The 11,288-nt window shown below is 37.7% G+C and overlaps 1 protein-coding gene across 1 annotated transcript in view; it reads right to left on the bottom strand.

Moving 5' to 3' along the window:
• ELMOD1 (ELMO domain containing 1) overlaps positions 1 to 11,288 on the bottom strand; it is a 75,808-nt gene that overhangs the window by 38,261 nt on the left and 26,259 nt on the right. Inside the window, exon 2 of the mRNA XM_017547051.2 lies at positions 10,984 to 11,085. Coding sequence (XP_017402540.1) covers positions 10,984 to 11,000 — 17 coding nt within the window. The 5' untranslated portion in view covers positions 11,001 to 11,085. The remainder of the gene's footprint in view (positions 1 to 10,983; positions 11,086 to 11,288) is intronic.

The following is an 11,288-nucleotide window of genomic DNA, read 5'->3' as shown; positions in this document are numbered from 1 at the left end:
GATATGTTTATCAAATAGAAAAAAGTTAAAAAGAAATATGTATGGGATGATCTGCTTTTCCTTTAAAAAGTAAAATAAAAAATTTAGTAGTAATGTGTAAAGCAGGATACATAACAAAAATGTCAACAGTGGTATTGATGGGTAATAAAATTATCAGTAATTTTTATTTTCTAAGTATTTTTTGTAATAAATGTGTATTATTTTATTTAAAAAATAAAAATTATAACAAAAATTATGATGTATAAAATGATCACCAAAAGCCATTACAAAAGTGCATATAAAATTTCCATGTATAGTCAGCACAAAGTTAATCAGATTCTGCCAAAAGACAAAAAAGGATTTACTATCTTGTAAAGTGTAACATTCAACTGTTCTAGTCAAATATATTCTAAGATCTGTTAGGTTATAGTTTAACATCTTAAAAAAAAAAAAAGAAAACTACCCCAGAAAACAACAACAGTAACAAAACCCAAAATAACCCTAAATATATATGTATATTTACATATGAATATATATGTATGCTTATTGATATATAAATATACTTATGCTTATTTACATATATTTATATATGTAAATACATATATATTTAGGGTATAACCCTAAAAATAAATTTAGTGGGGTAGTTTAATTAGACAAGTGAGAAGATTTATGAAACCTCAGCTGGCTCTCTTGGAAAATGTTTTTCATTTTCAAACTACTGGAAAGCTATGCCAAAAAAAAAAACAGAAAATATTGAGCAATACCTTGTTAACTGGTCCCCAGCCAAATGGTAATGATATTAATTACTGGGATATATATATATATATATAAACATATTAATATATACTATTAATTACTAAGTCAAAGATAAAAACTTTCCATAATATCTGTTCCATGTGCAATTTTCAGGAAGTCCACCCCATCTGTGGGCTTACACCTCAAATGAGGCCACCTTTTAAGTCTGGGTGGTAGAACTCTAGCACAAGTGAAACCATGTGATAATCCAGTTCTGTTTGTACTAAATCTTCCTAGAGAAGAGGACCATTATGATTGTTCATGGAGTGTCTTTATACTCTTCCTATTTAGGTTCCAAGGCATCAAGTATAGCTTAAATTAAGCTACAAAAATTTTCCCCATGACCTCTGTATCAGGTCTACACAAAGAGGAGGCTTGAGACCTGGAAGAGTCATCCTAAGTGACAGGAAGTGTCCATATATAGAGTTACCCACAGCCCAACTGTAATTTCTCCCACTGGCCTCCCTGTATATGAGAAAAATGACTGTGTTACTGTTTTGCGTCAAGACAGTCTGACATCAAAAGGAAGAAAAGACATCACATTCTGTTTGCTTTTATCTTTTTAAAAAAACTCCCTTGATGATGTTCACACTGTCAAAGACATGAAACCCACTAGAAATCCACAGTGGGGGTTAGGGGTGAAGCATCATTTCTTAGGGTTCACCACTCTGTGAAGTAAATCACATCTCTCTCACACAATCATAAACAATTTCAATTACGCACATTTCAATTATGAAATGATATCCATACACTGCTTGTTCTTTCAGAATTCCTAGGCCAACAGAACCTGATAATGATACTTATTATCCAAGATATATTCTATTTTCTCCCCTTATTTTTCTAATGGACCAACATGCTCTCAAATATTTAATTAAAACCTCAGCTTGCTATGCTAGGTACTATATTTTCTTGCTATGCTAGTTACTATATATTTTTCATCCAGATCATCAGATCAAATTATGTTTTGATAGGTGTAATTTATTTTGTGTTTAGTTATAAACCTTGTCCCGGGAGGTCACGGTCAGAGATGGAAACACCAGGGTGATCTCTTACTTCAGAAGCAATACACAACTCACTTCCTCATAAAAGGACCAACTCTGCAAAACCTTCATATGAGCAACTTATGCTGGCTGTTCACCATCAAATATTGACTGCCAGGAGCTCACTTCTTAAATTATTGGGATCTATTTAAGTCTCTAAATTGCAAAATTTATGGAAAAAACTGCTGAGGATCAAAAGTGGAACAATAAAAATGATTAACAATTTTGAGAGAATGTTCTATTGGTTTGATTTGTTTACCCTTAAAAGGAAGCAATTAAGAAACAGATCTGTAAATGTTCTTGAGTTCATCAGTGGTTAGTTTAAGAAAGAAGGAAGGGAGGAAGGAAGGGAAGAAGGAAGGGAAGAAGAAAGGAAGGGAAGAAGGATAGATGAAAGGAAGGAAGGGAGGGAGGAAGGAAGAAAGGAGGGAAGGAGAGAGGGAGGAAGGAAGGAAGGAAGGAAGGAGGAAAGGAGGGAGGGAGGGAGGGAGGAAGAGGAAGGAAGAGAAGAAGGAAGAGAAGAAGGAAGAGAAGAAGGAAGAGAAGAAGGAAGAGAGGAAGGAAGGGAGGGAGAAAAGATGTATCTATTTCTTACTTGAGTTTAAGGATTTTGGAATTCCTTGTACCCTTTCCTCCTTTTAATTTCGTTTGTTTTATGTCCTTTTTTTTTTTCTGACTGCATGCTTTGGGAGAAGACATTTCAAATGTGCCTGTGAGACAGAACCCACTTAAATTTTCTGTTGCACTAGCACGAATCTCAACCTGTTTCATACCCTCTTCACCTTCTGAACCCTCTGCTCGGGGATTATGGCTCTGCTCCTTTCCCTCCCAGACTGAATCTGCAAACCAATAAACTTAGTTTTAAGTGGGTAATATTTGCTTTTCTTCTTCATAACATTAGACTTAGTTTTCTTCATTCTGATGGAAGATTCCTGACTCATTACTAGAGAGATCTGTTAGATTTTCTAGGAACAACAATTAATTCCTCAAGACTAGATGTAGAAAATACTGATTACCACCTTCTCTTTCTAAACACAAGGCAGCCGTTTTTTGTTTATTTCTGTTTTTTAATCACAGCTTTTGACAGTGTTCCAGAGAGTTACTGTAGCTTCCTAAGATGAATGCCTTGCTTAAACACTGGGAGAATCTGATTCAATGATAAGAGCTACTACACATGCTCCATTTCCAATCTTTTCTGTTACTGCCTTTTATTAATATTCTGCAGTGATGTTTATGGCTGAGTTCACAGCAGTGTTCTTCCATAAAGCAATTATGACCACGTTTATTATTTAACATTCATTCTCTAGTTTGAACCAGAAGAGCCATCCAATATAAATTATTCAAAACGGATCATATCTCTGCTACTAAATAAAAGTAAGCTCCTGTCTTGTGGTGCTTTGTTAGAGAAATCTATTCAGAAGGGATGGGGCCTCCAAAACAGGAGATGCACCTAAAACCATGCTGCCCCTTGCCTGTGGGGTGAGGGGGTGTGGGTACCTGTAATGCAACACTACTCCATCACCTTAAATTTGTCACTCTGACGTCTTCCTTTGGAACAATAAGAGAAAAGTGGTTTATTTTGAATAGTTTCAATGAATGTGCTAATGAAAGTTAATTCTTGCTTGAAGAAATCCTGTAATAAATAAAAAGTACACTATTGTTGATGAAAGATACATACAAAAATAATCACAGTTCTCGGTTCAAATCACAGTTTCCCAAATATAATACATTTCATCTAAGCAGCCATAAAGAAGAGCAAGCTGCTCAGTGTTCCCAGCAGTTCATTTAGTTGCTCCATTGAAGTTCCTAAGTAGGGGCACTGACAGTCAGTTGGGAATTAACTTATCAATAGGTACTTTGCCTAATAAATGGGACCATCTCTATATGAGCTTCCTACTAGGAAGGAGAGGCTGCAGAGGACTTGGTACATGAACTGGAAATGTGAAATCACACAAAGAAATCATCCATGGGTGTCTAGGAAAACAAGAGTATTTCCCTCCTTTAAAGCAAGGCAGAGGCCCCAAGATCCAATACCCAGATAGGGTGAGACCCTGTGTTTTTTTCCATTATTCTCTTTCTGAAGAGATCACACTAACTTCTGAAAAGTAAAAATTAAGAAGATTGGTGGGTCTATATCTATCATGGATTAATGTTATTCAAAATTATATTGTTACGGCAAAAAGGACACTCTTTTTATAATACGTTCCAGGGAAACTGCATCCAAAGGCTTAGAGAGCAATAACTGATTGTGGGATAATTAAAATAAATTAATTAATAGTATACCTATTTCCTTTCAAAGAAAAGGAGGTGCAGGTTTCTCTTAATTTTTTAACATCATTATTCAACTAAAATTTCGATGCTTAAATACACTTTATAAGATTTATTTTTATTTATTTATTTTTCAAGACAGGGTCTTACTCTGCTGCCTAGGCTGAAGCAGCCTTGACCTTTCTGGGCTCAGGTGGTCCTCCTACCTCAGCCCCCCGAGTAGCTGGGACTACAGATGCACACCACCATGCTCAGCTAACATTTTAGTATCTATAAAGAGGGGGTCCTGCCATGTTGCCCAAGCTGGTTTTGAACTCATGGGCTCAAGCAATCTGCCTGCCTCAGCCTCCTCAAGTGCTGGGATTATAGGCATGAGCCACTGGGCCTGGCTACAAGATTTTTTTTTAATCAGATTATTTTTTACTCTTTGAATAATACTTTTATTGACTTATTTAGAAGAGGAAGCAGTGAACACATTATAACACACTATACTTTGACATTTTAAAAGTATTTAAATGCAACCTCAAATATAAACTTTTGTTGGTAAATATTTTTAAGGAGACCCAAAATAAGTAAATGTATAAATAAATGAAAGTCATCAAAGGTATTATTCATGTTCCATCATCCATTTATAGGGTTCAAAATATTCTATAGGGGATAAGAAATGGGCCTGTTATTACTATAAATTTGCTACATAACATAATTCAAAAACATTTTAAACAACCCAGTTAGAGGACATGCTCAGTATTGTGAACAAATTCATTTCTGCTAAAGACGCAGAACAGTTGAAAGAAATCTGAAATGAGTTGGGGAGAAAATGAAAAATGATAATTGAAAGGTATTTTAATTTACTTTATTTATTCCTTCATGGAACCAAATGCAAAATGAGACTAATGATGCGGTACTGAAGAAACGAGAGTGGGAGTCATGGCAGTGGAAAAAGTGAATACGAGTCAAGAACTTATATTCACTGCAAGCCATGGGACCTCCCTGTCCACCAGGAGCTTATAGTCTAGCAAGGAAAAGGACAGGAAAAATAGAATGTTGAAAAACAGTGTGACAATTCTATAAAAGAAAAATGCCCAGGGTGTTGGAGAGGCAGAGGAGAGAGAGTACATTCCTCTGAGCCTGGACAGGACCAACTTCACCATCCCACGAGGAACAGCCAGAAGAGCCTGGAAAATCGGCATGCCTTCCTCACTTCAGAATAAAAGTGAAAATTCCAATAGGTAAATGAATAAAATTCAAACTAACATCTACTGAGTGCCCATGGCTTTTGGTTATATTGCTGATGCTCTGCAGGAAGAGCTTAACAAACAGTGAAGTGGCCAAAGAGCTGGCCTTGAAAAGCTGAGGGAAAGCCAAGGGGCAGGAGAGCTGGGATGTATGTGATGCAGCTCCCAGAGGATCTCAGACAGCAGCTTGAGGGTAACGGGCAGGCTCTGGGAAGGTCACCGACAAGAGACTGCCTAGAAAAAGATGCAGGTTAACGTATTTCAATGAGAGTATGGACACAGCTTTTGTTTGTTTTAATGCAGGGAACAAAACAATGTAAAATATATGTATATATATATATATATGTGTGTGTATTTGTGTATGTTTATATATACATATGTGTGTCATATATATGCATGCATACATGTACAAATATACATGCATACATGCACCATAAAAAAGAGAACACTACAGCTAAAAGTACCAGTCTACAGTGAGAGAGGTATTTGGATGCATAGGCCATAAACCTTCCCTTTTTCAGGACTTAACTTCTATATCTCAGAAGCTCTGTCATTGCCTCAAGCAATGCTAATCAAATTCTGGAACAACTTCGTGTTCCTGCACCTTCTGCTCTTTAAAAGCAATGGAAAGTGGGTCATACTGAATCAAAAGTTTGACTAATCTATCTGGAAGTCAGACTTGGCATCTAGTACCAATTTGCCACTATGAACCATGTGACTTTGGAGAGGTTACTTTGCTTCTCTGGGTTTCTTCTTTCTCACATGTAAGGTGAAAAGACAGGACTAGATTTCTGGCTCTAACAGAAGGCCAGATGTGTTAGAAGGAGAAAAGATTATTTTATCTGATTCTCCTTTCTCTTCGAGGTCCTCTTTAAGTCAGGGTGAAAATGTTAACATGCTCTGGGCTGCTTTATGCTGTGCTTGCAAAGGTGACCAAGAACTGCCCCTAACCTGATTTTTGCAAGTATCTTCTACCCACCTGAAACAAGGTTCACATCTAACAAACTTGGACCAGTAGTGCTTACGACACCAGTCACGCCTTCCTCACAGCATTCCATACCTTCCATCCTTATTTTAAAATATTAAAATCCTAGTCTTTGCTTTATCTCAACATTGTCTCAATGACAGGTTTCCTGAATGTTCCTTCACAAAATGTCTGTAACCTGTCACTGATCACATTTCTTTACATATCTTAGTTTTGTATGCATATGCCTTGTCTCTTACCAGGTGGTATGTTACTTTGGAACACAGATATCTCACGTTCATTTATTTTTGAGATAGAGTTTTGCTCTTGTTACCCAGGTTGGAGTGCAGTGGCATGATCTCAGCTCACTGCAACTTCTGCCTCCTGGGTTCAAGCGATTCTCCTGCCTCAGCTTCCCTAGTAGCTAGGATTACAGGCAACTGCCACCATGACTGATTAATTTTTGTATGTTAAGTAGAGACAGGGTTTTGCCACGTTGGCCAGGCTGGTCTTGAACTCCTGACCTTAGGTGATCCACCCACCTCAGCCTCCCAAAGTGCTGGGATTACAGGTGTGAACCACCATGCCCAGCTCTCACATTCATTTTTGTATCACCCACAATACCTTACAGTGGGCACACAGTACTGGAGTAATGTGATACAAACATGAGAAACAGGTTGGAAGTCAAACAGGCCTGCATTCAAATATCTGTGTGGCTTTAAGTTACTTAACTGTACTAAGCCTCCTTGTCCTCCTTTGTAAAATGGGATATTATGTCTTACTTATTACATTTGCTATGAAGAGAGAATGAAAGTGGCATAAATACTTGCATTTTTAGCAATGAATGCATACTAAATGAATTAGTGGACCAAGATGTAAATCAAGTATGAATGACTTAAAAATCCGATCTGTGGTTATTTTTGCTAATTGTAAGCCTTTATTTATCTAATCATACTAGAAAAGTAGTTTTCTCCCTGGATTGCCTCAAAGTTAGGACATGGGATAAGTCTGCTGTATCGCTCAGTTTCTCCCACAGAGGTTTGAGATTGGCAGATATTTTCCTTTCCTCTTTTCTGCTTGAGAAAGGAAAATATGAAGTGAGATCCGAGGCCAAGAAACTGAGATTCTGAGACTGGAACAGTTGGAAGCAATGATTTATATGGGTGACTTTAAAATTTTCCCTTCTTAATTTCCAAAATTAATTATGTTCTGATAACTTTAAAAACTATAATATCAATAGCTAAATCTGAACAAGGGAAAAGATCTTCCATACAAGACTTCAGAATTCTCTGTTATACACATCAACTGAATTAAAGTTAGCAAAATATATTACAAAAATGAAACCCTAAGCTTTTGCTCTATCTGGGACTTTAAAAAGTGCTCCTTCATTTTCTGATCACATGTAGGTATATTTTGCTATCCAATGTTTTCTTTTTTTTTTTCTTTTTGAGATGGAGTCTTGCTCTGTGGGCCAGGCTGGAGTACAGTGGTATGATAGACTCACTGCAATCTCCACCTCCTAGGTTCAAGTAATTCTCCTGCCTCAGCCTCCCAAGTAGTTGGGACTGCAGGTGCCCATCACCATGCCTGGCTAACTTTTTGTATTTTTAATAGAGATAGAGTTTCACTATGTTGACCAGGATGGTCTTGATCTCTTGACCTTGTGATCTGCCTGCCTCAGTCTCCCAAAGTGCTGGGATTACAGGCGTGAGCCACTTGCCTGGCCTCGTGTTTTCTTTTCATGCACATCATGGCTAAAGTCACACTGGATGATCTGGGGATACGTATCCAATATTCCATTTCTAACCTCAATTTAAAATACACCTGACCATACATAGTCTCTCATGCCTGTAATCCCAGTGCTTTGGGAGACCAAGGCAGGTGGATCTCTGAGGCCACAAGTTCAAGACCAGCCTGGCCAACATGGTGAAACCTCGTCTGTATAAAAACACAAAAATTAGCCAGGCATGATGGCTGGTGCCTGTAATCCCAGCTATTCTGGAGGCTGAGGCGAGAGAATTGCTTGAACCCACGAGATGGAGGTTGTAGTGAGCTGAGATTGCACCACTGCACTTTTGACTGGGTGACAGAGCAAGACTCCATCTCAAAAAAATAAATAAAATAAATAAAATACACCCTTTAGCCAGGTGTACTAATCATATAGCATTTATTTCTTATATTTCATATGATTTTTGACATACATTGAATATTTTCTCTATTCTTTTATGCTCTGAATATTTATATCATTAATGTATCTGATGGTAGCAATTGAGTATCATGTATCTTAAATGTGGATCAAAATCCATTTTTTCTCACAATTTGGTTTCTCTAAGATTAACCTAATGTCTTCTGGGACTGTGCATGGAGCATTTTCTCCTAGAGCATCTCAGAAGTTGACAGATTAATCACTGCGTGGGCTTTTAAATAATGCTAATTTCTTCCCAGTGAAAGTCAGCTCCTCATTCTCCATAATATATTTGCTGAGCTCAGGAATTAACACCTGATTTATTCCGGCTTTGCTTACATAACCTTCTCTTTGGTTCAAATGAAAAGATTGCCAAAATCATTCAACATCTGTGGAAATGGACTACAGGAAATGAATCAGCTAAGGAAGGGAAATGATCGAGTTTCCTTTTATTATTTCAAAATCAGTGGTCAATGAAAATTCTCAAGTTTCTGTTTTAATGTACAATCTGTTATCCTAGCATTAGTTTCACATCATCAATGCCGTATAATATTTATAAAATATACACTCCAAGCTACATGAAAATTTTTTTTATCAGAACACATAACTGATAGGGACATGTTGGTTCTGTAGCAACCCTTGGTGCTAGTCTGTGCAAAATTACAGTGGTAGATTTTCACTGTACTAGTTCTAAATCATCATATACAAAGTAATGAAAAAATATACTCTACTAAACATGTTGCACCTATTCAGTTTAACAATAAAACTAACAGAACCAAAGGCTATTAGTTTTCCTAAAATGACTGGTTTTGAGGCTGCTCAACACGTTTTTCTAAAACAAATGAGACATTGAGGAAGAAATTGAGTAGTGCAAGGCTTGGCAACCTCACCACCATCATCACCACTTTTTCAAAGGGAGCTCCTGACTTCTAAGCTTCATCTCACACTAAAGCTTTCTGTTAACATGATTTCACAGCTGAAAGACACCACGTTTACATTCAGGAGGTGTGCATCAATGCCAAATTTTCATGAATGTGTAGCTAGATCAGTTAATTACCATGACAACCAAGAACATATCAGGTCAAATACTTGGCTGGCAAATGCCCACGATTTTTCAAATACTATATTTTTATACAGCTGAGATAAACAGTATTCTGTACAATAAAACAAATGCTGATGCCTGTAAAGGGTTTAACAGTAACCTCCTGAGAGGTTGTCACGATTCTAAGATCCAGTAAACTACCAGTAGCTGCATCAAAATCCAGTAAATTCCACAAAAGCTGATCTGAGTGCTCCAGAAAAAAACAATGGAACCAAAACCACTGGGGGTGGGGGTAGAATATTAGATTACGGCCACTGAAGGAATCAAATCATTTCTTAAAAGAAGCAAGCCTACTAACTTGCTTAGAGAAAACAAGCCTGAGCAAAAGACAAGAATGTGTAACAGAGGCGGGTCACCATCCTGAGGAGAAGCAGCCTGATCTTCTGGGAAGAGTGTTGTATTTTCTCACATTCAGGACCTGACTAACTGTATTTTGCCATATTTTAATATTATACAAAACTTATCTGGGAATTCCACTAATAGACAAATGAATGGCAGTCAATATTCTTTTTTTTTTTTTTGAGACGGAGTTTCACTTATGTTACCCAGGCTGAAGTGCAATGGTGCGATCTCAGCTCACTGCAACCTCCGTCTCCTGGGTTCAGGCAATTCTCCTGCCTCAGCCTCCTGAGTAGCTGGGATTACAGGCACGTGCCACCATGCCCAGCTAATTTTCTTTTTTTTTGTATTTTTAGTAGAGACGGGGTTTCACCATGTTGACCAGGATGGTCTCGATCTCTTGATCTAGTGATCCACCCGTCTCGGCCTCCAGAAGTGCTGGGATTACAGGCGTGAGCCACCACGTCCAGCCTAGTCAATACTCTTAAAAATAACTGTAACTTTAGGTCCAGTCAAATGGTTTTCAAAACTAAACAAGATCACCCAAACATACCAATTTGTGGCATACTCTGTCCAGAACAATCTTCAGGGAACCAACAATTGATACAAATTTCAGAGACATCACTGAGATAAGAAGAGCAGAAGCTTAGAACACACAGTTTGGCCCCCTTTCCCAAATTTTAAAATGCCTGTATGGATTGGCCAGCCAACCAAAATCTAAATTAAAGGATATTTTAAAGGACACTTATTTCCCAAAAATGATTTTACATAAACTGTATTAAGTGATTCATTGACAGCTATTTCCTGAAACCTTTCAGGCCAGCGGTGTGCCATTCTGTAGAGACACATGGCAGCAGGGCTGTCTAAAGTGCCCACGTTCTCTCGCCGTCTACAAGCATATGGAGTTAGCAGAGGAACCTCGTGGCCAACTTATTCTCAGCAAAAATGCAATGTTATTTTACAGAATCTTAAGAGACCCGGTCACAGATCACAAACGATGACTAGTAATATGACCCTAACCAGTGAGGAGGTTTCTCAGCTGCAGAGGGCTCAGCCAGGAAACCGTAAACACATACCTCAGGAAGTGCTTCATGGTGCCCGTGCTGACTGTCCAGATGCTATACGAACTGTCCGCAAGTAATTGCTTCCAAATTTGCCTTTGTCTAAGTAAGTGTCAACTGTGGGAAGAAATTAGATATTAGGTATATTTATTAATAAGGCTGGAAGCCCCAAACCAAAAATTTCTACTTACTGAGGTAGGCAGGTAACATGCCAGCCACTCAGAACATTATCAACAGCACTGCCCACATAGCAATGCAATTCAATGGATGGAGATTACAGCTATAGACTTTCACTTTATAATTATATCAATACTATTAAT

This window comes from Cebus imitator, unplaced genomic scaffold (assembly GCF_001604975.1).
Source record: "Cebus imitator isolate Cc_AM_T3 unplaced genomic scaffold, Cebus_imitator-1.0 Scaffold194, whole genome shotgun sequence".
NCBI classification, from domain to species: Eukaryota; Metazoa; Chordata; class Mammalia; order Primates; family Cebidae; genus Cebus; species Cebus imitator.
The sequence above is the reverse complement of the archived record's forward strand: the minus strand, read 5'-3'. Positions and strand labels throughout refer to the sequence as shown.